This window comes from Suncus etruscus, chromosome 10 (genome assembly GCF_024139225.1).
Source record: "Suncus etruscus isolate mSunEtr1 chromosome 10, mSunEtr1.pri.cur, whole genome shotgun sequence".
NCBI classification, from domain to species: Eukaryota; Metazoa; Chordata; class Mammalia; order Eulipotyphla; family Soricidae; genus Suncus; species Suncus etruscus.
This window is the reverse complement of record NC_064857.1, coordinates 43,102,978-43,129,782: the sequence shown is the minus strand read 5'-3', so window position 1 is coordinate 43,129,782 and position 26,805 is coordinate 43,102,978. Positions and strand designations below refer to the sequence as shown.

Here is a 26,805-nt window from a genome sequence, read left to right as displayed (position 1 = left end):
ACAAATTCTGCATATGGATTTGTAGCTCCCCGAATAATCTTTTTATAGCTATCCTTGAACTCAGCATCTGAGTCAATCTTTTCCCAAGCTATCAATGCAAGTTCCCTGACAAGCTTTAAAACAGCATGGGGGGTGAGCAGAGTGGAGGAGGAAGTATTAGGACATCTGCCGTGCATGTGCTAACCTAGGACGGACCTTGGTTAGATCCCCAGCATCCCATATGGTCCCCCAAGCCAGGAGCAATTTTTGAGCTCATAGCAGGAGTAACCCCTGAGCGTCACCTGGTGTAGCCCCCAAAATCCAAAAATAAAATAAAAATAAAAATAAAACAACATGGGATATTCTTGCCTGCCTATTTATTTCTGTATACTGTTCTCCTATCAGCATGCCATAATATATTGTGACTCCTGCAACCCTTCTTCCAGAGTGATCTAGACTATTTAGAGTTTTCATCAAATCACATCTTCCATTGTAAATATTGAGAAGCACTCAAACAGGTCTTTGCTACAGTATTAAAGTCCAGTTGGGTCCAACACCCAACATCACTCCAAGTATCAAGGTATTCAACACAAAAGGAAGAAAGAGGACCATACTCTTAGAACGCTTTCTTAAATTTGTTTCTGATAGTATGTCATAACTAATTTTCCCAAGAACTATCCCTTGTGGGGGAGGCAAGTTGGTTCCACACTCTCTAAAAGACTGAGGTGGATGTGGGTGGGTGAGAATACTACAACATTCAAATATTTTGCTTTAGGTTTTGGTTCTGCACCCAACCGTGCTCAGGCCTGACTCTTGGCTCTGTGCTCAGGAATTACTCCTGGTGGGCTCAAAAAACCTTAGAGTAGGAGTCCTCAAACTACACTCTGTGAGCCACATACAGCCTGCCAATGACATTTATCAAGCCATCCAGTTGTTGCTGCCACTACCTGTTCTGCTTTGCAGCCAACTCATCCTGGGCCTGCAGTGTGCATTAGAAGGATTTGTGCCTCACTCTACTACTCCTTTCTTTTGGTCTCTCTGCTCCTTTTCTCAGACTTGGGCAGCGGTGCTTAAACTACAGCCCACAAAAAGGCCCATAGATGCCATTGAAATACTGGTAAGTTTGTTGATTTAACTTTACTTGTTCTTCATTTTAAATATTGTTTTTGTTCCCATTTTGGTTGTTTTTTTTCCCTCAAAATAAGATATGTGTAGTATGTAAAATAATTTGTTCAATTTTTTTTAAACTATAGTCTGGCCTTCCAACTGTATGAGCAAAAGAGACCTGGTTCTCTGTTTAAAAAAGTTTGAGGACCCCTGCCATAAAGGGTTGTCAAGGATTGACACTGGGTTGGTTGCATGCAAAACAAGAGTCCTGCCCACTGTATTATCATTCTAGCCCCCATCAACATTAAAATGTTTTAATATATAATAAGGCCACTATACGCTACAGTGGCCTCAAATTTTGGTCTCAAAGATATTCCTACATATGTAAATTATACAAATGGGCATTTCACTTCAGTTGTAGAGTTAAGAGTGTGATGGAGTTTATTAGTCCAAGATGAATAGACCTTCCCGTTATTCTAACTCTTCTATCTGCATATCATAGAGATCTCTCTTGATATATATATTTCTTGACTTTATGAGTAGAAAATTGGGCCTGAGAGATAGGTAAATCTGTATTTAAGTTACAGGTCCCTACATCTTCATTCATTCCTCTGCCTATTCACACCTTTGTGACTATGACAATAAATTGAAACTTTTTTTTGTTTTGGGATCACACCAGGCAGCGCTCAGGAATAATACTGGTTCTGCACTCAGAAATACAGGGGATACAGAGGATCAAACCCGGGTCTGTTCCAGGTCAACCACATGAAAGGCAAATGCCTTACTGCTCTGCTATCGCTCTGGCCCGATTAAATAAGGTTTTAAACATTTTTATAATCTTAAAATATTCTTATATCTTTTGGTCAAACTCCCTAACTTTTCACTCCCCAAAACAGAACCTTCCAAAACACTATACTTTTGCTAAATATAAGTCCTGTTTTAAACCTTTATGTAAGTTGATTTTGCATTTGGCATCTTTTTTCCTGATAAAGTCTTTGTGATTCTGTATTTATTATAAATGTAGACTTCCTCCCTTTTTACTATTGAATAGTAGTCATTGTGTTAATTTAGAAAAACGTTATCTATTAAAAAAAAGAAAAACGTTATCTGTTAATTTGTTGATGGACATCTGTATTATATCTAATTTGACATCTTTATGAGTAAATCCTGTATGAATCCTCTATGAATATTTGAGCCAATGCTTTTGTAATCACACATTTTTACTCCTCTTGAGTTAATATTTATCATAGAAATGCTGAGTCTGATGACAACTGAATACTTATGGATGAAAGAAACCAACCATTTTCCAAAGTGCCTATGCCACTCTACCTTCTCACAGCAATATATGAGAGTTCCAGGAAGGAAATTAAGGCAAACATAAGACATCTAATTTGTGTCCCTTCCCTGGGATCAATACATAAAGTAGATCCTTGGTTCAATGCGTGGAAACATTCATTCCATTTATTTTTGTCTAGGTCTTTCATAGTTTGAAGTAAAAGACAAGCCTATTACCAAACACACTGCAATTGTCAGAAACTAAACCTATTTGGGGGATAATTTTTAAAATATATCTAAGAAACTAATGAAATAGTTCAGGGGAAAGGAGCTCCAGGCCCAGCGTTTGACACCTGACAACCCATTGACGACAATGTACTGCCAGATGTGGAGTTGAGAGAATTGCACTCCTGCACCTCAGGTCTGATCAGCACAGAATCACCAGACCCTAACATTGAACTGTTAGGCTTGAATGAATATTTCTGTATGTATAATTTATATATAATTTTTGAATTCTACTCCTTAAGAATTCATGGAAAGAGAAATATAAAGTGGTGATCCTACATTTTATTTTATACTGGGCCCACATCCACCATTGCTCAGGGCCTCTAATTACTCTGCATTTGGGGTGCTTCTGGTGCTGGTGGGGGACAATATGTGTTGCTGGGTATCAAATCAGGGCCTGGGGCATGCAAGGTAAGCATCATATGACCACTGTATTATCCCTCAAACCCAGGGCAGTAATTTTTAATATACCATACAACATTTGCTAAGCAATAAAGGGTTAATTTCTATATTAAAGAAAAATACTTCAGAAACTGTCTGATGTTCTTATTAGATTCTAACACACTGCCTTCTTTTATCAATTCTAACCTTCATCAACATAAATATATTTCAAATCTCTTCATCTTTCTCCATAACAACTGGAAATACTCTTCTTGCTTCTTAGAGTCAACAACTTTTTGCTAAATTGTGAACAGTATTTCCAGTACTTATAAATAACTACTGGAATACTAGTTATAACAATAAATAAATGCAAAGTAAAACCATTTAGCAAAACTAAAAAGAAATGTCTTTCTGTGAAACCCAATTCTTTGGGTATCACACAGAAATAACAAGAGTAATCTGGCAGAGGACTAGACCAGATTCTTAAGTTGAATATGTCTGTCAGAGTGCAATTAAGCAGGTATCTAAAAGACACCTCATCACCTCCCCCTCTATCTATAGCATTTTGGCAAAGCTCTATTACAAAATGTACTTTGCTGCTTTGTTTCCATTTCTTTCCCTACATCCTAAATTCTATAAAATTCTGTAAAGAATTTCTTTTTTTTTACCTTTACTCTCCTGGAGCATAAAAATGACTAGGATGAAAAGACAGGAGTTTGAGTCAGAGATATCTGAAGGTTTGAGCAGTCTCTTTCTTATCACAAAGAATATTTTGTGTTGTTCATCAACGATTCCTGCTTAATTTAAGGAACAATGTCCACCCAGTGCTTGGGAGGGAGGATAAGAAAATTTGGCCAAGAGACTTTGAAGAAAAGTTAAGGCTGCAATACTGGACAAATAAAAAAAGAATCTAGAGGGTATTTTCTTTGGGTAAGAAAGAAATCCTGCACCTCATGATACCCTCTAGAACGGTCCAGAGCATCCTCAAGTGTGCCACTATGGCAACCACCTACATCTTTGCTCCTCTGCAAAGTGTCTGTGGAGACAATTTCCTCCAAAATAGAAAGGCCGTCAGGATTGGCGGACAGATGCCGGAAGAGGCGGGGCGAGTGGGAGTCGGACCCCGCCCCTTCCAGCAGGTGTCTGTTTCCTCCAAAGAGAAAACTTGCCAGGATAGCGGGCCGGTGCCGAAAGAGGCGGGTCTAGAGCGGACGACCCCGCCCTTTCCGCAGTTGCCAAGCAACCTTTCCGGAAGTGGATGCTGCGCGTTGGTGGCAGGTGAAAAATGGCGGAGGTGAAAGATGGCGATGGTGCCGAGCCGTGCAGTCGGGAGGAGAGCTCGGCCGGCCCACGGCCGCCCAGCGTGCGGGATTTGCAGGTGCGGCGAGCAGCCGAGGGAATGGGGTGCTGCATTGGGCCCTGGTGCGAGTGGGGCGTGTGTCCCCGGGCTCCGTTGATCTGTGTGTCCTGGGCCTGTCTGGTGAGCCCAGTGCAACAAGCAGCAGCAGCCTTGCAGCTGGGAGCTGGAGGGTCAGTTCGGTGTTGCACGGATTAGTGGACTTGATGCAGGAAAGGGCTTTCCTCTGGTCGTAGGAAAAAAACAGAGTTCCAGCACCGAATATGGCTCCCCAGACCCACCAGGTGTGACCAAAAACACCCCAAATTATAATTTGTCTCCTGAGTGCTTGTCTATGATGCTCATGCACACTGGGCTGCATGGTTCCTTTTTTTTTCATCAGGTCGCTTATGTTTTCTTGGGTTGCAAAGGGGATCGCACCCAGAAGTATTCAGGGTTTATTCCTGGCTCTTGTGAACTAGGGATCATTCCTGGCCTAGTGCTCCGGATCATATGCGGTGCTGGGGTCGAACCCAGGTGGATTGAGTGCAAGACAAATGCTCCACCCTATAATAATCGTTATTATTATTTATCTTTCTGGCTTCCACTTTTCTGTTCCAAGGTCTGAAAGCCCAAGTTCTCCTTCCTCCACTGACAACACAGCCTAGTTGCAAAGGACACCTCCTCCTGAAGCATGCAGAAGAAACAAGGGGAAAGATTTTGCAAATTAAATTTCGTATTGTTTTATTTAGGACGTTGGTTTTTCTTTATTCAGCCACATACGGTTGTACCGGTTTTTGTTTTAATTTGATGGTTCTAGACTTTTTTTTCTCGCTTTATAGTTTTTCCTCATGTGAGGATCACTCATAACTCTCCATAAGTAAACATGAGTAAGGAGCAAGAATTAAAAATAAATGACACCGAATACACGAGCCTTAGTGGAAAAATTCTATTTATAGTCACACCTTCATTCCACTTTGTACGGAAAAAAAAAATGCATCACCATCAGAGAAAGTAGGCCAGGAAATCCATTCCTGATGTACACTATTTAAAGCCACAAAATACATTTTAAAAATATTTTTTTCAGACCTAGAATATGAATCTACTTTACCTAACATTTTTTAGTGAGACAGGATTAAGTGCCAAAATAAGCAAAAAGACTTTGGAGAATGGAGAAATAAATCAGTGTCAAAGTTAGGACACAAATTTTATATAAACTAGTCCCAGTGCCTGTTAATCAATTCAGTAGTGGTAAAAGGGATCAAACAATAGGAAGCTGTCTAATCTTGCCTGACCATTTTTTATGAAAAACAGTCATCTCAGAGACTTCATGAAATACTGTGAGGAAATGAAGGTTTATGGTCAAATTAACATCGATTTGCATCTCAGTCCTAGCTCTTGGCTTTTGGAAATATCAGGGAATCGTCTAAATATCTTTGAAGTTCAGTGTCTAACTGGGAATGTTAGGATGGTGTTAGTGATTAAACTTTGTATATCAAGTATCTGTATTTCCACTGCCCCAGTATTTATTTAGGAAATAGCTGTTGCCATGTCTTTTAAATGGAGAAACTACTGTATCTTTTGATGTGTATTAGTTCTTTCTATTGCATTTCAAGATAAAACTAATTTAATACCCTTTCTCGGTTCAGATTCATTTGTTTTTACGTGAAAATAATAGTTTGGTTAATGATTACCTAATACTCAACAGATTTGTACTTTATCCAGTGGGCTTATAATAATGTGACTAATGGATAGAATTATTTTGGAAGCTGTCAGTAATTGAGATCTTACTTGATTTTCACCATCAAGTAGCAGATAGGATTTGTTCTTGTTTTTTTTTCCCCCACTTCTTACATAGTTTTATGCTAGGTAGGTTGGCAGATAATTACTTTTTAAATTTATTTGCTGTGGTATATAAAATATACGTAATCTTATTTAATTTAATAGGATTTAATAGGAATGTGAATTAGTGGCAAAGAAACCTTAGAGCAAACAAAAAAATGTCATGTGAAGAAATAGAATGTGTATCAAAAGATTTTAAAACAGCTAGATAAGGTTTTGTTCCAAGCTGGTTTTTGATACTGACTTTTTTTCTTGGATTATGGTATTTTATCTAGTAATGTTTATCCTAAGATATAAACAATTTTCAGTAGAGTCTTCTTAATCTTCCTAAAAGCTTATTGTCAGAGGTTTTTACAACCACATTATAGCAGAAAAAATGTGATGATAAGAATCTTAACTGCTACTTTGTGTAGTGTCTGTTATTATAAATCAGGAAGGATTTCCTCAGGTACCACTAGAGAAAAAGATGAGTAATTGTAACTGTTGTAGCTGAAGAGGCTCTACAAACAGACTTGACAATCTTCTGTGGCTGTGACATCCATAGTGGATCTAGCTCTAGCCTTCAATGGAATATATGTCCAATGGTACACTTAGTGACAGAACTATTAATACTACCCTAACATGTCAGTGTCCAATATTATTTCAGGACTCTGTCTCTGGTGCCCTTGAGTCCATCTCCAAAATGGTTTATATGCTTCTGTCTCAGTTTTCTTTCAGAATGTCCAAAGACAAATATCTCTTTTTAAACCTATATTTTCATATAGTTGAGTAGGAAGGAATGAGATTTAAGATAATACTTGGATTGTTATTTTAAATTAAAAAAATCGTTATTGTACCTTCTGACTGGTGACACTGTAAGACTGAGAATTGTAGTGTGTCAAGTCTTATGCTGTATACTCAGTTTCTTCACTCTGATTTACTTGCTCTTCAAGTTTCTCTTCACATTTCAAGTTTAGGAGTAAAGATTATCCATTCTTTGCTATACACACTACTTTCTCTGTGTAATTACTTTCTCATTTTAGTTGCCTAACTTGTGGAATACTCTGTCATTATACTTACATTGCTTCGTACTGAAACAGTTGTTTCATTGGTTGTTTTTTTTTTCATTTTTTGTTTGTTTTGGTCTTGTTGTTGTTATTTGTTTGCTTTTGAACCACACCTTGTGATGCTCAGGGGTTACTCTTGTTCTGCACTCAGGAATCTCTCAGACCCAAGAAACTATATGGGACACAGGTGATCAAACTCAGGTTCAGGTTGGCTGAGTGCAAGACAAGTGCCTTATACTTCGTACTATCGCTCCAACCGAAAAAGAATTTATATGTCTTTATTTGACTTCGAGTTCTCTTGATTTTAACCAGTGCATAAATGTACTTTCATCATTTTAAATAATCTTCTCTACTGGTGTTTTTGCTATATCAAGTAATAAAAGTTAAATTGTAGTGCTTAGTACGCTAATGTTCCATATATGGAGTCACAAATCCTGGCATTAATTTCCTCTAAATATCATTCACTTTCTTCTAAATTAATGATATACTAGTATTAACCAGAACTTTTCAGGTCTGTGTATTCCCTCTTTTAACTTTAATTTCTCCATATTATATTTTGTTGACAGATATCCTAGTTTCCATAGAATCAAAGGTATTGTTTGCTTTATTTTACAAAAATAAGTTATTTGATTCAGGTGTTCTTCAAGCAAAAGGTAGTGACACTATAGCAAATACAATCTCAGCTATAAAAACATGCTAATTTCTATTTGTGATTCATGTTATGTTGGAGATTATACTTCAACTTGACCTTGCAGGATACCAGTAAAGTACTATAATTGAAAGAATTTGAGAAATATAAAATATAAGGGGGACTTAGTGAGAAAAGTATATGAGTCATGCCTACACGATATTAATGTCAGTAATGGGACTGGCTATGTTATGAGGATCTAGAAAAGAAATAAGCATTTAAAGTGTGGCCTGTGGGGAGAGGTAGCACAGAGTTAGGCTGAACCTGGTTTGACTTTCCCATACTGCATCAACCCAGAATCTGGCCTCTGAGCATGGCAGATGTAACCCAGATAGTTAAAACACTTGGACTGAAGCTATATCCACATCCTCAAGGCTCTCATACTGAACTGTTGACCAGGTCCACTATTGCAGGGCATGACATGGCCCTGGGCCTCCTGGCCACATCCCCACCACTACTTAAGAAATGCCATTTAGATATATATGTTAGGAACACTTCGTGAAGGACAGCCAAATGGTTGGTGGGTCTTTGAAATAAAGATAACAAATTAATGGGGAATAGGAAGAATAATCCATATCCTGAAATAATATATCAGGAAGAAATCCATGAAGTATTACTTTGAAGAAATTTTGAGAAGGTAAAATTTCTGAAAACTTTGGACCTAGGTATTCAATATCTGGCTGAAATTCTTTTATTTAGCTGGTTGCTTGGTTAAGAGGAAAGAGGGGAGAGCTAAGAGAAGTCTCTAGGGAAAATAAATACTGATGGATTCTTACATAATTCAAGAACCATGCTCTACAAAGTCACTGATAGTTGCTAATATTTCAACACCAATCTCACCACCAGTCAACCTTCATCAACCCGTATTCCTATATCCCTCCCCATGAACCAGTCTTCCTCACCACCTGCCTGTCACTTTGGGGTGACTATAAAGTTTGGTGGTTTCAGCTTAGATCTCATGTTTTCAGTGTTACTGAGTTAGTGCTTTAAATGTATAACTATACCATTCTTCCACATCTCCCAGGTAACATGCCCAGACCCATAACTTCCCTTTCTCATCTTCTCAACTTGATTTCTTCTCTGTTCTCCCTAGGCTCTGGAGTCAAGGATCATTTAGTTATCCCTCCCTTTACTGCATTACATTTCCTAATAAAATTATTTTATATACTTTAGGTAAGTGAGATCATCCTGCGTTTGTATTTCTTCTGGCTTACTCAAAATGTTATCTTCCAGTTCCATCCAGCAGGTTGCAGCAAATAACAGGATTTCGTCATTCCTTGCAGCTGCATAGTATTCCACTGTGTAGATGTCCCACAACTTCATAATCCATTAATCTGTTGTTGGACACCTAGGTTGATTCCACATCTTAACTATTTACAAAGTTCTATTTAGAAATATTTATGAATTGTATAGTCATAATTCTTAGAAATGTCATGATTGAAATATGGAAGTTGACATGTATAAGCAGCAGTGAGAAAATATTTAGGGAAGAAGTAGTCTTTCAGTTTTTGCTCTTTTTGCATATTTTTTTACATATTTTAAAAGCTCACCAAGTCTTCACAGATCTAACTTTGCCTCAGATTCCTGTTCTTTTTTTCTCTTGAGGTGGTTTTAATATCTGTTTCTAGAAGTTTATTTTTTCTAAATTTTTTCCCTTTGGCCTGAGAGATAGACAGTACAGTGTAAAACACTTGCCCAGGCACTTCATAAGGTCTCCTGAACATAGCCGGAGGTCACTGGAGCACAGAGCTAAAGAGCCCTAAGCACAGCTGGCCCCAAACAAAAACTCAACAAAAATTTTCAAGCATTATGATCCTGCTAGTTATAACTGAAGAGGACCCTCAGGAACATGAAGGAAAGTTTTTCAGTTGCTCAAAAATGTTAAAATAGTAGCAGTTTCCTAAACCATACTAAAATATTGAGCAGTTTTAAAAGTTCAGTATCAAAAACTTACGTAATTCATTTTGAAGATACCTAGCTACTTATCTACAATGCTTTTTAGTTATGTATATGTCCATATAAACATAGATGTATATAAATTCACTGCCTTATTTTTCAGAAACTAATTTTCCCTAAACTATTTACATTTTGCATGTATGATACTTGAAGAGAATTTTTTAAAAATTTATTTGCGTGGATTTGAGTTATTTTATTATTTTTTGTTTTGGGGGCCACACCCAGCAGTGCTTAACTTCTAGCTCTGCCCTCAGGAATAACTCCTGACAGACTCAGGAATCATTTGGGATTGAACTTGTGTCAGCTGTGTGCAAGGCAAATGCTCTATCCTCTGTACTATCACTCCGACCTTTGGGTTTGCAATCTTATAAATGACTATATAAAATAATTTCATTATATTTGATGAGCGCAAAATAACATTGGTGTGCAACATCTTTAGAAACTCTTAAAGGGTTATAGAGAGAGAATATAAGAAGTAAATGCCTTGCATGCAGCCAACTCTGGTTCGCTCCCTACCACCACATAGTTTCAGAACATCACTGTGTGTAGCCTGGGACACCCCACTGGGGTGCTTTGGGTAATCTACAGCATGCAGGTTTCAAGCAACTCTACCTCCCCTCGTCCTAGCATAAAACCATTCATTGCCACAGTTGTCTGGTAGTCACCAGAAAGGGACCCTTGAGTCCTCAGAGTACCACTTGGGAAGTCCCCCCCCAAATTTTACTATAATAGGTTCAAATTTGGGATTTTGTGGAGAGCCTTTTCCTTCTGTTTGTTTGGCTACATTAGGCTGTACTCGGGCTGTTTTGGGTCGGATTCTCTCCCAGTAGGTACTCAGCGACCATGTGCTATGGAATCAGAACCAGCCCCCCCCCCCTTGGAATGTGCACTCAGCCCTTGAGCCAAATTCTGAAAATGATCTCTTACCAAATAAAATTTTGAAACCAGTAAATAGTTCAAAATCATTAAGTAAATTGTGTTTAGCTTTATTTTATATTTTGCAATTTGATTATGTATATAAGATGAAAGGTCCAGTGGGAGTCTCAGCACGTTTGAAGCAGCCTTAATTTTTTCCTTAGCCTTGTTGACTGCTCACTACTAGTTACTACTAGTTACTAGTTACTACTCATAACTAGTAGTTGTGTAGAAGAGTTTATTACATTATACTTTTAACGAGCCCTCTATTATATACAGTTGGCCTTGGCAGAATTATATGAAGATGACATGAAATGTCAGTCTTCCAGATCTGAGCGATCACAAGCTTCAGCCTTTAAAAGCCCTAGAAAACCACCTCAGAGGTAAGTCTTGTTTGTTTTTTGTCTTGTTATGCTTTTTAAAAGTAGATCTCCTTTCAGTTTAGTAATTCCAGATCATTAAATGGCCTTTGAATTTAGGGTGAAGGGATGGAGTCCACAGGACATGCTCAGAGTTTCAGGGACTCATAGGCAATTATCAACCAAACAGGCTGGCACTTAGTTCAGTGCAAGGGCCTGAGGACATGAGAATACTTATCTCTGTAGATCAGGTATACCAGGCCATCCAGGGATGCTGTGCATCTTCAGTGCTGACACCCAGTGGTACTTGGAGCTATTGTGCTTGGAACTAAATCCAGATCAGAGGCATTTGGTTTGTGTTTTTTTAAGCTGTTTTTGAGCTATATTTTGAGCTACATATGTATTTTGGTCTTCCATTTACTCTGTGACTTCAAGAACTTGTCTACTTTCATTGATTACCCATCAAATAAGTGATCTCTTCAGTAATATATGTGAACTATTTAATAGTGACAAAATATGGCCTGGAATTAGAAAACTGATTAACAGTGGAGGGAATGAAGATCAAACCAGAGGTGGCATAAGAGGTAGGGTACAATAAATTTTATTTATTTTTATAAATCAATACCATGAACTTAATCGTTGTTCTTGTTGTTTTTGTTTTTGGGCCACACACAGCAGTGCTCAGAGGTTACTCCTGGCTCTGCCCTCAGAAATCGCTCCTGGCAGGCTCCAGGGACTATATGGGATGCTGGGAATCAAACTTGGGTCATCCGGGTCAGCTGCATGTGAGGTAGATACCCTGCCACTGTGCTATCACTCCAGCCTCAATACCATAAACATTTTGTTTGTCTGTTTTTGAGCCACACCCAGTGATGCTAAGGTCCTAGCTATGGGCGCGGAAGTCGCTCCTGGCTTGGGGGACCATATAGAATGCCAGGGATCGAACTGAGGTTTGTCTGCATGCCAGGCAAATGCCATACTGCTGTGCTATCACTCCATAAACTTTAACACTATTATAACAATATCACCTAAAATGTAGTTGTAAAAAATCAATAATGAATAAAAATAAATCTCTAGACTAACAATCATTTTCCTATTTTTCCTTTTTGCTAACTATATATATATATATTCGTTTTGGTTTACACCTGGTGACGCTCAAGGGTTAACTCTGGCTATGCGCTCAGAAATCACTCCTGGCTTGGGGGACCATATGGGACGTCAGGGGATCAAACCGAGGTTTGTCCTAGCCTAGCATAGACAAGGCAGATACCCTACTGCTTGTGCCACCACTCCAGCCCCGAGTATATTTTCTTTTTTTTTTTTTTTTTTTCTTTTTTGGTTTTTGGGCCATATCCGGCAATGCTCAGGGGTTACTCCTGGCTGTCTGCTCAGAAATAGCTCCTGGCAGGCACAGGGGGCCATATGGGACACCGGGATTCGAACCAACCACCTTTGGTCCTGGATCGGCTGCTTGCAAGGCAAACGCCACTGTGCTATCTCTCCGGGCCCCGGACTATATTTTCTAACATTCTATTTACAGTTTTAAATTTTGTATTTGGTGTTGACATTGCCCATTTTCATCTCATATGTATAGAGAACCACACTTCTTTTGTGATAACCATTTTTGGAAAATATTAGGTGCCACATTGTTTATCATTGTCATGTTAAGCCAGTACTGGTTTATTATTTGAAATTATAGACATGTGGACTTTTGGGGTTTTGTTTGGTAGCCACATCTGGCTTTGCTTAGGGCTTACTCTTGTCTGTATGTTCAGGAACCACTCCTGGCTGTTCTTGAGAGATCCCTTTTCTATTACTGTCATAAGATTCTTCTGTGTGTGCATGAGGGTAGGCGGGGTGTCTGGTGGCATGCCTGGCACTGCAAGAGGCAGCTTTTCCCAGCTTGGTGCTGTGGGATCACTCCCAACAGTGTCCCAGGGATTGCACCCAGAAAATATCCATACCCAAGAGAACCCTATGTGCAAAGCATACACTGTAGCCCTTTGAGCTTTTTTCAGTCCTTTCTGAAATTCATAATAAATTTTGAACAAGGAATCTCTTTTTTTCATTGTGTACTGGGTCTCACAACATATGTAGCCAGACTTAGATACAACCTTCTTGATAAATCCTGGTTATATTTAGGGAAATCATAAGAGTACAGAATAAAAGTATAGTAGTAGAATAGAATAAGGAGACAAAAACGGAAATAATCATAATTCACAAAGTATGTCAAATTTTGGGTTAGGGTATTGTCAATGAATTGAGGCAGGAGATTCTGAATACAATGTGGGGTATTTCAAAGAATATATTATAGAAATTTGATAACAAGACCATCAAGAGTAAGATTGGCAAAGAGAAGACTTAACATTTCTTAATCCTCAATGCTAGAAAATGTTTTATGATGAATTTTAGTTTTAGAGAAATCATCTGAGTACTTTTGAGTTTATTGATGGAATAAGTAAAATAGTGCGAAAATCATGTATTTGAGTGGCTATTATCTATAGATTGGACAAATATTTTGATGATTGGATGTTATAGAACATAGATATTGGCCTACTTAATTATCAAAGGAAAAATGAATAAATTATGAATCCAAATATAAAAGAAAAAATGCAACAAAATAAATAAAGGAGTATTTACATTACTTGAGATAAGTAAAAATTTCATGGTTTTGACTCTACTCCCCTGGTAAAGATTTCTTAAGAAATAAGTATTAACCATAAATGAGCTAATTATTATTTTTCTGTGCTGAGACAAGATAGGAAATGAAGGAACTACAGAAGGAACTGTACTCAACTCTTTGAACCCCTCTACTTATCTCTTATGAGCTAGATAATGTTAGGGGGTTCTACTTGCATCCATTTGCTCTATGTGCATTTTTTTTAATAAAATGAATGTGATTTCTTATTTCCAGTTCTAGTAAATTTTCCCCCTTATTTTTATTACATCCGTAACAAGTTCAGTGTGAAGTTGGAACTGGATTGTAGGATTAACTGCCCAGGATCAAATAGAGCAAATAGAGAAAAGTACTCACTAGCATAGTCCCCAAACATTTCACTTCTTAATATAAGTTGCTTTATTTGGTACCAGAGTCCCTGCAATTTCCATGAAAAAAAACTGTTTGAGCTAAAACAAATATTATAGAGTTGGATTTCTCTTTGGGTTTTGTTTTTTGTTTTTTTTTTTTTTTTTTTTTTGGTTTTTGGGCCACACCCGGTAATGCTCAGGGGTTACTCCTGGCTATGTGCTCAGAAGTTGCTCCTGGCTCGGGGGACCATATGGGACGCCGGGGGATCGAACCGCGGTCCGTCCAAGGATAGCGCAGGCAAGGCAGGCACCTTACCTTTAGCGCCACCGCCCGGCCCCCTCTTTGGTTTTTTTAATCCCATTTTTTAAAATTAAAATTTTTTTGTTTTGTTTTGTTTGTTTTGTTTTTGGCCCACACCCGATGACACTCAGGGTTTACTCCTGGCTATGCACTCAGAAATTGCTCCTGGGCCGGAGGACCATATGGGATGCTGGGATCAGACCGAGGTCCATCCTGGGTCAGTAGCCTGCAAGGCTAAATGCCCTACCACTGAGCTACCACTCTGCCCTTAAAAATTAAATATTTTCACAAGACATTAAATTAATCTAAATTATTTCCAAGGTTTGTGTAGCTTTTTGCTTTAAAACATTTTGTATGTATTTTAAGTTTCTGTTTATGAAATTTAATGTTTAAAGGCTCTATTCAAGTGAACACGAGTACAGTGGATCACATACAGTTCAACCTTCAACTGGGAATATTGTAAATGAACTTTTCAGAGAGGCAAGAGAACATGGAGCTGTTCCACTCAGTGAAGACATGAAAGATGATGACAATTCTAAGGTAATGGTAAATTTTAAAACTAACTTTATTTAAAAATATTTTTCTCCTCTATAATTTTTCTTTTACTTACAATCATTGTCTAACTGTATATAAATTTTTGTTGTAAATATATTATTTTAAAAGATTAAGTGTGATCCATTAAATGATTAAAAGTTGAGGCTGTATGCCACATCTGTTTTTATTTTGAAATAATTATGGAATTATTATTTAGGACCTCAGACACATCAGTGGTATTGAGCGATGGTGTATCTATATATCTGAACCCCAGAACTAACAGAACCCAGAACATTTCATTCCAAGCTGTAATAACCAAATTAAAAGTGTACCTGTCAAGGAGGCAGGTGGGGAGGTGGGAATGAAACTGGGGACTTTGAGAGAGTGAAGTTGACACTTGTGACAGGTTTGATGCTAGAACTTTTTGGTTTTTGTTTTGTTCTTTTGGTTTGGTTTTGGGTCACACCCAGTGGTGCTCAAGGCTTACTCCTGCCTCTATGTTCGGGAATCAGCCATGGCAACTGTAAGAGGAGCCAGCGATTGAACCTGAGATAGATAGTCTCATGCAAGGCAAGCATCCTGCTGCTAAAATCTCTCTATGACCACAGGTGTTGGAATATTTTATGTGTGAAACTCAACTATCAATAACTATAAATCAGTGTCTTTCTTCTCCACAGCTTTTGGTTTTGGAGCATCCTCAAAAGTATGCCTTGAGCCCGGAGAGATAGCATGGAGATAAGGCATTTGCCTTTCATGCAGAAGGACAGTGGTTCGAATCCCGGTGTCCCATATGGTCCCCCAAGCCTGCCAGGAGCGATTTCTGAGCATAGAGCCAGGAGTAACCCCTGAGCGCTGTCGGTGTGACCCAAAAACTAAAAAAAAAAAAAGTATGCCTTAAGGATAGCCAGGTGTACCCCAAAACCCAAAGGAGTAAAAATTGAAAGCACTAAGCACTAACCTACTGCAGTAGTTATTAGCTACCAGTCTGGGGACCAGTACTCAGAAGGGTGCCTGTCCTCAAGTGTCAAAAGAGCTTGAAAACCAGCTACTTTTTTTAACTGCCACATAGTTTCCATTACTACATTTTAGCAGGATTCTGATATGCCTTGTGTTCACCTCAGAATTATGGCAGACTTCACTTAGAACCGCTGTATTTAATGGAACAGAAATGTTAGTCTTCATGTTGTTACATAACAGCAACTTAGAATTACATTTTAAACAAGTCTAAAGTGGTTCTGGTTCTTGGAAGTTTTTGTAAGGAAAATGTAGAACTTACATAATTTATTTGATAAACGAGAAATCAGTGTGATGACTAAAATCTCACTTATGACAAATGGTGGATTTATAATAGGAAATATTTTTATTTTATAAGCTGTCCTAGCTTGTGATTAGTATGTAGAATATTAAAATTAAAGTTGTTGGGAACGATATCACAGTGGGTTAGAAGTTTGCCTGCACACGACCGACATGGGTTCTATCCCCAGCAACCCATATGGTTCCCTAATGCCTGCCAGCAATGATTTCTGAGTGCAGAGCCAGGAGTAAACCTGAGTGCCACCAGGTATGGCACAAAACCCAAAATAATTGAATTAAGTTAAGTTAAAGTCGAAGTTAATTTGTACAGTTAAATAAAAATACCTTCTAGAATATATAAAGAGCTTTTCTTCAGGGTAGACCTTTAATTATTTAAAAATTCTCACTTTAGGGGGAGGTGGAGAGATAGCATGGAGGTAAGGCATTTGCCTTACATGCAGAAGGACGGTGGTTCAAGTCCTGGCATACCATATGGTCCCCCAAGCCTGCCAGGAGCGATTTCTGAGCTCATAGCCAGAAGTAACCCCTGAGGGTTGCCAGATGAGACCCAAAAACCAAAATTAAAAAAAAAATTCTCACTTTATGAACCTGCTATTGTATGAAATATGATTTAAAATTTAATTTTTTATCATGACATAAAATCTGAGTTGCTTTTTAAAATCCATGCTTGATAATAAATTTGTTGAAAATTGGCATAATCTCACAAACTCTTCTTTTTTTTCCTTCATTTTTTCAACCCCCCCACAAGCTCTTTTATGGCAAAATATTTTTAATATAAAAATTTAGTTAATTATAATCTGGTTTAAGACTCATCATGTTGGTTGTTAACTCTAGTGAATTTGTACCTAATTTGTTATATATGTAGTCATTTTCAGGTGGAGGTTACAGATTGGGTGATTCCTTATGTAAGAGGTCTGAATACATCTATGAAGAAAATCAACTGCAAGATGTAGGTACAGTAATTAAAATTAAAACTTATAAATATGTGCATGTACTTATGTGGTTTGATTTTAAATTAATAATTTATTATCTTTGTTATGTTAATTCTGAAAACATGAGTAAAAAGAACGTATAAATTTTCAGTTTTGAATTTTATATTTTGTTCACTTTTAGAATTGCTTAACTATTTCTATTTTGAAAGGATGCTTAGTTGTCCAAATGATTTTATGAGTATTTTATAAAAAGTTATTATTAATTGGGGCTGGCGAGATAGCACAGCGGTAGGGCATTTGCCTCGCACTCAGCCACTTCAGGATGGACAGTGGTTTGAATTCTGGCATCCCATATGATCCCCCAAGACAGGAGTGATTTCTGAGCTCATAGCCAGGAATAACCCCTGAGTGAGACTGGGTATGGCCCAAAACCCTCCAAAAAAGAGTTATTATAAATTATTTAACATTCACTGTATAGAATGAACTGAGTTATAAACCAAACACACCCAAAGTCATTCTTTGTGTTGCTTTTAGAAATTTTGGAGTTAGCCTTTCATCTAAACACATAAGAATTAGCCTTGGTGTGGTAGGGTCACAAGAAATTTTGTTTATTCATTGAGGTGATATTTAAATTCTGTAGCGAAGAAGTTTATAGATAATGGAAAAGACAGGCACCTAACTGCTGTCATTGCCTTTGTTTTTCCAGTTAACCAAATAAAATGTTCTCTGCCAGGATCCAGCTCTGTGATCTTTTGTACTTTTGCCATTTTCAATTTTATGAATAATCTAAGCAAACACATGGTGCATTTACATCTTTAACTGTGAATAAATAATAAATGACTTCATATTTTTAGAAAATAATTTGTATGTTGTGAAGTATAAAATTTGAAACTTAAAGGAAATGGCTTGTATTCTATATCTTTTTTTTTCTTTCCATTTCTCAAAAGGTTCAAATTTTGCTTAAACTCTGGAGCAATGGTTTCAGTTTAGATGATGGAGAATTGAGACCTTACAATGATCCAACTAATGCGCAGTTCCTGGAATCTGTTAAGAAAGGGTAAGATGTGCTGTTTTCACGATGGGACTTTTTAACAGTGCCAAAAAGCAGATTCCTTCTGGTTGTAAGAGTTACTTACTATGTAAGTGACTTCTGAGGGAAAAGATACCCACGGTATATCTTATGTATATTGCTGTTTGTAAATCACTACTTCTCAACTTTGGGCATAAGAAGGTAGTTCACATTGTTTCCTTGGGCAATGGGTAGGGATGCTCCCAAGCAGTGCTTAGGGAAACCCAGATTCCCTTCATGGTGAACCCAAGAGATAATTCAATATGAGGGTCTTTCTGTGCCAGGGCCCAGTACCTGGGCCACCCTGGCAGAACTCAGAGCCTCCAGGGTTATCCATTGGCTATGAGTTCTTCTGGAAATGCTCAGGAAATCATGTGGTGTAGGGGATCAAAGTAGCATTGGTCACATGCATGACATGGCCCATAATCTCTCCTTTTCCTCTGGTCTAACGGACCCTTTTAAACATGATAAAGCGATGTACTCAGTTCCAAGAAGCAGCATCTTTATGTAATAAGTCATTGAACTGATTAGTGTGTAGCTGCCCATCCACTAAGCCACTGTCCTGCTTACTGTTGACAGGATGAATCCTATCACATGTATGCCTGAAATTCAGCAATATTAGAAATCTTTTAAAGTGGCATTACTGCTGGCAGAAGATTTCAAAAGGTTAGTTGGAAGTTATAATTTGTGCAAGTAAACCAGATATACAGTGCTCTAATCTAAAGAATATCCTTATTCCCCAACCCTTCTTTAATATTAAAGTATAAGGAATCAAGTGATTTTTTTTTTTTGCTCTGATAATAAGAGCATTGCTACGTGTGCTTCACTGGTTGACAGTGCTGTCATTTCTAAGGGGAAATAGTTAATGTGGTTAGTGATGAACTGGGAGCTTTAAATCAAGGTAAAGGGCAAGAGTACTTAGACTGTATCCAGTAATTGAAGATAAGAACGGATGAAATATGTTTAAGGACAATATTTAAAGTGAAGTTGAAACTCAATTGGAGTTGGGGAAATCTAGAAATTCTGAAAGACATTTTAGGACATTGATTTTGCATTAGAATTTTACAGAAGTACAGACAGGGTACTAACAAAAAAAAAAATGTGTGCACTATATTGAATTTAATGAGGAGGTGGAATGAATCAGGACATGCCATGGCAAGAGTATTTACCTTGCAATTGTGAGATCTTGGGTTCAATTCTTGGCCTTGCCAAAAGGAAAAAAGTGCACAAGAGAAAAATGGGAAACTGCAGCAGGCAGTATGTGGTGATGGTAAATATAAGAATATCCTAACTGAATTCAAAGTTATGAACTTGAAAATTTACAATCACTAGGAATGACTTGGGAGTGTCCTGCTACATGATAATCATATTACTCATGCTATTTCAAAAATGGTGGAACTCATCATATGCTCATGATATATTCAGATGATGAATGGTACTGTAATACAGATTAAAAATTTATTAAATAAAAATATTTTGTAAGCTAGTGATCAATTATTATAGGTTTTTTTTTGGTTTGTTTTTTTTTTCTTTTTTTTTGGTTTTTGGGCCACAACTGATGATGCTCAGGGGTTACTCCTGACTATACGCTCAGAAATTGCTCCAGGCTTGGGGGACCATATGGGATGCCAAGGATCGAACTGTGGTTCATCCTAGGTCAGTGTGTACAAGGCAAACACCTACCACCTGTGCCACTGCTCTGGCCCCTCAATAATAGTTATTTAATTGAGCAATACTCTGTCAGACTTTGATTATAGAAGTTATTATCAAAACTAGATTAGTTTGGTTTGGTTGAGTTTGGGGCAACAATGGCTATGATCAGGGATTACTCCTGGCTCTGCCCTCAAGGATCACTTCTGATAGTCCTCAGGAGACTAGATGTGTTGCCTGGAATTGAACTCTGGTAAGTTACATGCCAGTCATCACCACCCTACCCGCTGTACTGTCTCTCCTGCCTCCAGTTTTAGAAACAGTTTTAGCCAGGGAGCAAAGGGTGGTGGTACAGGATGCCCTCTGGGGCCATTGGTGGAGGGAAGTTGACACTGATGGTGGGAATGGCCCTGACTCACTGTATATTTGAAATTCAATTATGAAGGACTCTATAGGTCACAATTGTTTCAATAATATAAAATTAGAAAAAATAATATAATAAAAAAACAGTTTTAAAATACTTTAAATGCATCAAGTCAACTACATAATATTTTCATAAATTATTGTCACTGATAGTGAATAGAAATCATAGAGAGATTTGTGATGTGCCTCAGTGAAATATCGGTCTTGCAGTTATGGGGCTGTGAATTCTGTTTCTGTCACCAGCATGACCTGATATGATCACAGTATTATTACTGGATGCACTTTCTCATTCACTGCATGCAAATAAGTGTACAGATCGTGACCCTTGGAACCAATATGTAACCCCAGATACAACAAGTGCAATCTCATTAACAACAAATATCTTTGATTTTGTTCTCAGGAACAAAAACGTTATAAAATTTATCAAGGACGTTGAAGAAGTAAAGTTTATTATAAAATTACATATATTTCAGTGGTTATTGCCACAGTCAGTCATAAATACCCCTTTTAGTTTCAAGATATCCTCCAGGCAATTTAGAAATAAACCTCTAAATTAACAATTTTGCCCCATAAGAATTTTATAGTCTTAATTTATGTTATATTTCTTCTATTAGTGTGACCACAAAAATCTCCAATTTGAGAACCACAAAGCTCTAACATGATGCAATATTTTTAAAAACTATCAGTATACAGTTAATTATTATCTACTACAGAGAGAGGATATAATGCAGAGTTTTGGGAGACCATTTAGTCTTGGTCTTGATTATGCAATTTTAAGGAAGAAATAGCTACAGGACTAATCAGTATGGAAACCTCGTAACTTAAGCAAAACCTGTTGGGTTTTAGTTGATTAGAAAGATTTTATAAGTATACTTATGGTGGAGGAGTATCATTTTTTGGTGGTTGGTGGTTTTTAGGTCACACTGGGCAGTGCTCTGGGCTTACTCAGGTTCTCTGCTCATGGTCTTCCTAGGGATTGTTGGGGAACCATGCAGAGTGCAAGGGATTGAACCCAGGTTGATTACATTCAGGGCAAGCATCCTACCTTGTCAGCCCAGCCTTTACACAGTGTTTTTGTTTCTTTCTTTGTTTTTATAAATTGAAAATACTTTTTTTTTTTCTTTTTAAAAGAGAGATACCCCTGGAACTTCAGAGACTGGTTCATGGTTGCCAAGTCAATTTGGATATGGAAGATCATCAGGATCAAGAATACATAAAACCTAGATTGAGATTCAAGGCTTTTAGTGGAGAAGGACAGAAACTTGGAAGGTAAAATCTGAAAATGAGAAAGCACATGTGTTAGTTTAGCTTGAATTTTATTTGTATGAAAAAGATTAGCCTCTCAATAAAATAAAAGCAAAGATGAATTAGAAGTAGCCTTATTTGTCTGTTAGGTATCTGATGATATTGTAAAACGTATTAGTAGTTAGTACTTGTCAATATAACATTTCTGATCATCTCACATAATCTTCACAACTCTTTGATATTTATCCCGTTTTTACTCCATTTTGTAGATACAGCTAGCAGTTAACCCAAGGTTATTGAGCTAGAACATTATTAACATAAGACAGTCAAACCAGTTAATTGGTCTCTATAGAGTTTTTAATCTTTGTATCATTTTTCTTAATGCATGTTTTCAAATGGGAAACTTAGAAGATGTTTTTTATTAGCTAAGCAACAGATATGTTAAAACACAAGTTTCAAGCATACCTACCCACCATTAAATAATCATTAAGCTTTTGTAGCAAGGGAAATGTGCTTAAGTTGGTTATTTTCAATATATTTAAATTCTTTCATGAAGTTATGGAAGCCCACTGTGTAAAACATATAAAACTTGAGTCTTCTGATTATAGAGGAAATTATCTCTGAGACATTTCCAGAGAACTTCTGGAACTTTGCCAAATACAATGTAGTAATCAGTGCGTACAATATGATATATGAGTAACTTGCCTAATATAACACTTGGTTAAGAAGAATCTTCATAAATCTTACAAACTGAATAAAGGTTATTTTCATCTATTACAGTAAGTGACCTGTAAAGTGGTGGCATTGGCCATGCTTTCAGTTTGCCTCTGTTCTTGTTTACTTACCTGGTCCCACTGGAGTTCTAGACCCTTCTCACTTCTCAGTGTAGAAAATTATCACTGTTGTTGGTTCTCTAAACTTTCTTTTTGTAGAATTATTCGCCATTTTGTAGAAGCACTGGCATTTTCAGCAGGTCCTGCCAGGCTGCAGTTGCTACTGCAGTAATCTACAAGGTTGCCAGGCTTGTGCAGGCTACAGCAATAAGCTGCACCCAGGGATGCCATCTTGTAGCAACCGCCAACTCAGAAGGGAGAGTGAGAAGGGAGAGGGGACTAAAGGAGGTTACAGATACTGTGGCATAATAATCAGGAATATAGATTTCTTTTTGAAGTGCTAAAAATGTTCCCAAGTACTACCAGGAGTAACCCTTGGGTATTGCTGGGTGTCACCCCAAAACCAAAATAAAATAATATAGCTCATTTTCTAATTATTCTAGACACCTATTTACTGAACAAGGAGACATCTAAAAGAGGCAAATAAAACAAAAATAGAAAAATTGTATTTCATTTCATAGCTGGTAACTTAGGTACAACCATCAACACATAGATAATAATAGTTTCTATATTGTGAATTACAAGTAATTATGGTGTAATCCTAAATTAACTAAAAGTATTACCTGTGCCCTCATAAAAGGAACAGATTATAGATATAAAATTATTTATCTGTGTGGTTATAAATCATTATTTTCTCTAATCTGAATATACTGAAATCTGTTCTAAAATATGTATCAATAAATATCTAAGAAAAAGTATTAGCAGTAAATACTAGTTAATTTTACTGTGATCTTATACTTTTATTATAACTTTTATACTATTATACTAAAAATTGTGTTATATTTCTTATTTCAAAAGAAAGCGAATTCCGTGAAGCTATCTAAATCATAGTATTTGAGAGAATAAGCTTGGAGACTGTCAAAGAATCTCTTCATATGACAGGGAGGGAAAAAAGATTGAATAACTATGAAGCATTTGACTAGATTTGCTTCATATTTTAACCAGAAGCACACTAGCCTTGATGTTCACTTTCATCTTAATGCAGATTATCCTGCTAGGATTTAAAAGTATTAAGAAAGCAACAAAGTTCACTGATTCAGTTAGGTACTTGATAAGGACATCTTATGTGAAGATACCATAAATTTCTTAGATTTTATATCTTAAAATTGCCAAATACAAAATTGCTTTCCTCACAAATTAGGAATTACTTCTCTTTTCTAATGTAATAACTACTTAAGTCAGAGCTGTAATTAATACAAAGCTTAAAGTAGTTGCTTATTGTTGATGATATGTGTATAGACCCGTAGTGAAACACTATTTAGGACTTACCGGTATCACATTCGTAACCATTTCATTTTCCACATAGCTATATTATTGTACACATCGAACTGAAATTCAGAGAGCTTCTTTTACTTATCAAGTGTATAGCACTGCCACAGATGGGTTTGAAACTAAGCCTACGCTTAGTCATTCTTTGACATTAACTCACTTTAGATTTTTGTCTGAAGCGTATTCTAAACACTCAAAATTTCCAAAGAATGGAAGAGGAAATAATATAATTGAGGCTTTTGGCAAAGAATTTTTGTAAACTAAATTAGAATTGGGATCCAAATGTACTTTTATAAGTAAAAGCGGTTGGTCAGGGGCCGGGAAGGTGGCGCTAGAGGTAAGGTGTCTGCCTTGCAAGTGCTAGCATAGGACGGATCGCGGTTCAATCCCCCAGTGTCCCATATGGTCCCCCAAGCCAGGGGCAATTTCTGAGCGCATAGCCAGGAGTAACCCCTGAGCGTCAAACGGGTGTGGCCCAAAAACCAAAAAAAAAAAAAAAAAAAAAGCGGTTGGTCAAAGTAAATGAAATTCAAAAAGCCATGTTGCTGGTCCAGAAGTCGAGTTAATGACTGATCCAGGTGGTTAATCTCTTGTATTCATGTAGTCCTATGTCTTGGACATTCAGTTTGTGTTTGAATTTTTTTCTTCCTTCTTAGCCTTACACCTGAAATAATCAGCACGCCTTCCTCCCCTGAAGAAGAAGATAAGTCAATTCTTAATGCAGCTGTCCTTATTGATGATTTGGTGCCAACAACGAAAATTCAAATCAGGTTAGCAGACGGGAGTCGTTTGATACAAAGATTCAACATTACACACAGGTGAGCTTGCAGTTTGCTCATTGTTTCTTCTGGTTGCTTTAGAATTGTATATGATTTGAAATGTACATTTAATTTTGAAAATTTAGGTAAATCCATTTATTGAAGTAATGTAACTTTAGCATGTTTACATACAGATCATTTATTTACTAATCTAATTTTAGATAAATTTACCACAAATTACTTTTGTCTTCAGGATTCTGGATATCCGAGAATTTATTGTACAGTCCCGTCCTGAATTCGCCACACTTGACTTCGTTCTTGGGACTTCTTTTCCAAACAAAGAGCTCACAGAGGAAAGTCAGACACTACAAGAAGCAGATATTCTTAACACTGTGATTCTCCAACAACTAAAATAATACTTTCCTTGAATTCTGGAGCCTATAGGAAGGACAATGTGCCATATAATTGGAAAATTTATCATGTAAAAATATTTTTATTCATTATACAGGATTTTTTCCCCTGTAATTTTATCCAGCCTTAGTATTGATGAAGTTGGATTAGGAATGGATTTTAAGATAAATAACGATTGCAAGGTCAAATTTTGTTGATAGCTTTTAACTATTCAAGCAAAATCTATTTCTCAGTACTAGTATTAATGTTATGCAGTATTTGCTTGCAAACAAAATGAACAAGATCTCAACTTAATAAATATGTTTGATGAAATTGTAATTAAGTTTTTGAGGCTGCATTGATTAGCATGCATTGAGAAATTTTATGATGAGCTGGAGAGTTCATCTGCTATTGCCCAGGCTTTGCTATGCAAGAGGGCCTGGTTTGATTCCTGGTTCACATGGCCCTTTGGCATTAACTCACTTTAGATTTTTGTGTGAAGAGTATTCTAAACACTTAAAACTTCCAAAGAATGGAAGAGGAAATAATATAATTGAGGCTTTTGGCAAAGAATTTGTGTAAACTACATCAGAATTGGGATCCAAATGTACTTTTATAAGTAAAAGAAGTTGGTCAAAGTAAATGAAAATTTAGCTTGTGATAGTATGGTTCTCTTGACTCTATTGTTGACTTTGGCTTGGGTATTTAGATCTATTTTTTTCCACACAATGCACCTGAGACCACTTGGCCCTGGGTCCCATTTACTATTTTTTTCCGTTTCTTTTTCAATTTGTAGGAAGACATAGAAATAGGAAAAACAAAATGATTCATGTGCCAAGGTATCATCAGATATCTCTCACAACAGTCAAGAAAACTTTTCTGCCTTTAAGGACTGTGATTAGATTGTGTCTTCCACATAACTCAGAATTATCTTTAAGATTCATAGTAATGGCAATCACGTCTTAAAGTCTCTTGTCCTGTAAAGTTAACATAGTAAAATTAACATCACATCTTCCTTCTGTAATCTCTACGGGAGACTTTGTTCTTTGGTGGAGGATGCTAGTGTCCTTTCTCTTGTGACTGATGACTCTCATCTCTGTCTCAGTACTTATAGTTTCATGGCCAACTTTTATTCTCCTGCTTTCTTATGTAAGGATTCTTGTGATTTCATTTGGCATACCTAGAATATCCATCCAGGATAATCGTACCTCAAGATGCAAAATTTTATCAATTCTTCAAAATACTTTTTATCATATAAAGTAACAGTAAATTTGAGTTTTAGATTGTAAACATTTTAGGGAAACAGACCCTTGCTTCCCCAAAGATTGATATATGTCCCAAATAAAGTCAACCTTATTAATTTAAAAATTATAGTCAGGTGAGCTCAAAAATTTCAAATCTCAATTAAACAAGCTAAGTATAAGAGAAGATCTGGCTATTATTCCTAGGACATTATTTTCCATTTATGTACTTGGCAGTTATTTACTCACAAATAAAGTGATAAGACAGGAATATTATGATAAAGGTTCTGTCTAGCTAGGTAAACTCCATGCTATCAAAGCCAAATAATGGCTCAGAACTCAAATCTTAAATTTGTGACTTGATTAGTTCTTTTCTTTTCTCTTTAAATGATGCAGATATTTTTAATTGAGTTTTGACGTTTGTAGTTTCTCTGTCATTTCAATAGCTCTTCTTCCTTATATAATAATGGGAGCTCCAACTTTCTTCTTTGATTTCATTTGATTTCTTTGATTTTTCTTGCCCTTTCAGTTTAAGATGACATTGTCTGCTCAAAAAATGTGTAGAAAAGTGAACGACAGAGATCCACTCT

At 36.9% G+C, this 26,805-nt stretch overlaps 2 protein-coding genes across 2 annotated transcripts in view; one reads left to right on the top strand and one right to left on the bottom strand.

Annotated features, from left to right (window-relative positions):
* NSMAF (neutral sphingomyelinase activation associated factor) overlaps nt 1–26,805 on the bottom strand; it is a 1,015,053-nt gene that overhangs the window by 822,427 nt on the left and 165,821 nt on the right. The gene's annotated exons all lie outside the window — the stretch shown is intronic.
* Nucleotides 4,303–25,217, top strand: UBXN2B (UBX domain protein 2B). Its single transcript, XM_049781960.1, has 8 exons — nt 4,303–4,405; nt 11,090–11,193; nt 14,893–15,037; nt 17,211–17,294; nt 18,225–18,334; nt 21,551–21,688; nt 24,483–24,644; nt 24,838–25,217. The coding sequence occupies exons 1-8, from the start codon at nt 4,313–4,315 to the stop codon at nt 24,998–25,000; spliced, it is 999 nt and encodes a 332-aa protein (XP_049637917.1). The 5' UTR covers nt 4,303–4,312; the 3' UTR covers nt 25,001–25,217.

What these genes read in the sequence shown, in the direction of transcription:
- UBXN2B (XM_049781960.1), top strand. Translation starts at nt 4,313, where the DNA reads ATGGCGGAGGTGAAAGATGGCGATGGTGCCGAGCCGTGCAGTCGGGAG. An exon ending in AAGATGATGACAATTCTAAG is followed by an intron (nt 15,038 to 17,210) that starts GTAATGGTAAAT and finishes TTATATATGTAG; the next exon opens with TCATTTTCAGGTGGAGGTTA. An exon ending in AAGAAAATCAACTGCAAGAT is followed by an intron (nt 17,295 to 18,224) that starts GTAGGTACAGTA and finishes ATTTCTCAAAAG; the next exon opens with GTTCAAATTTTGCTTAAACT.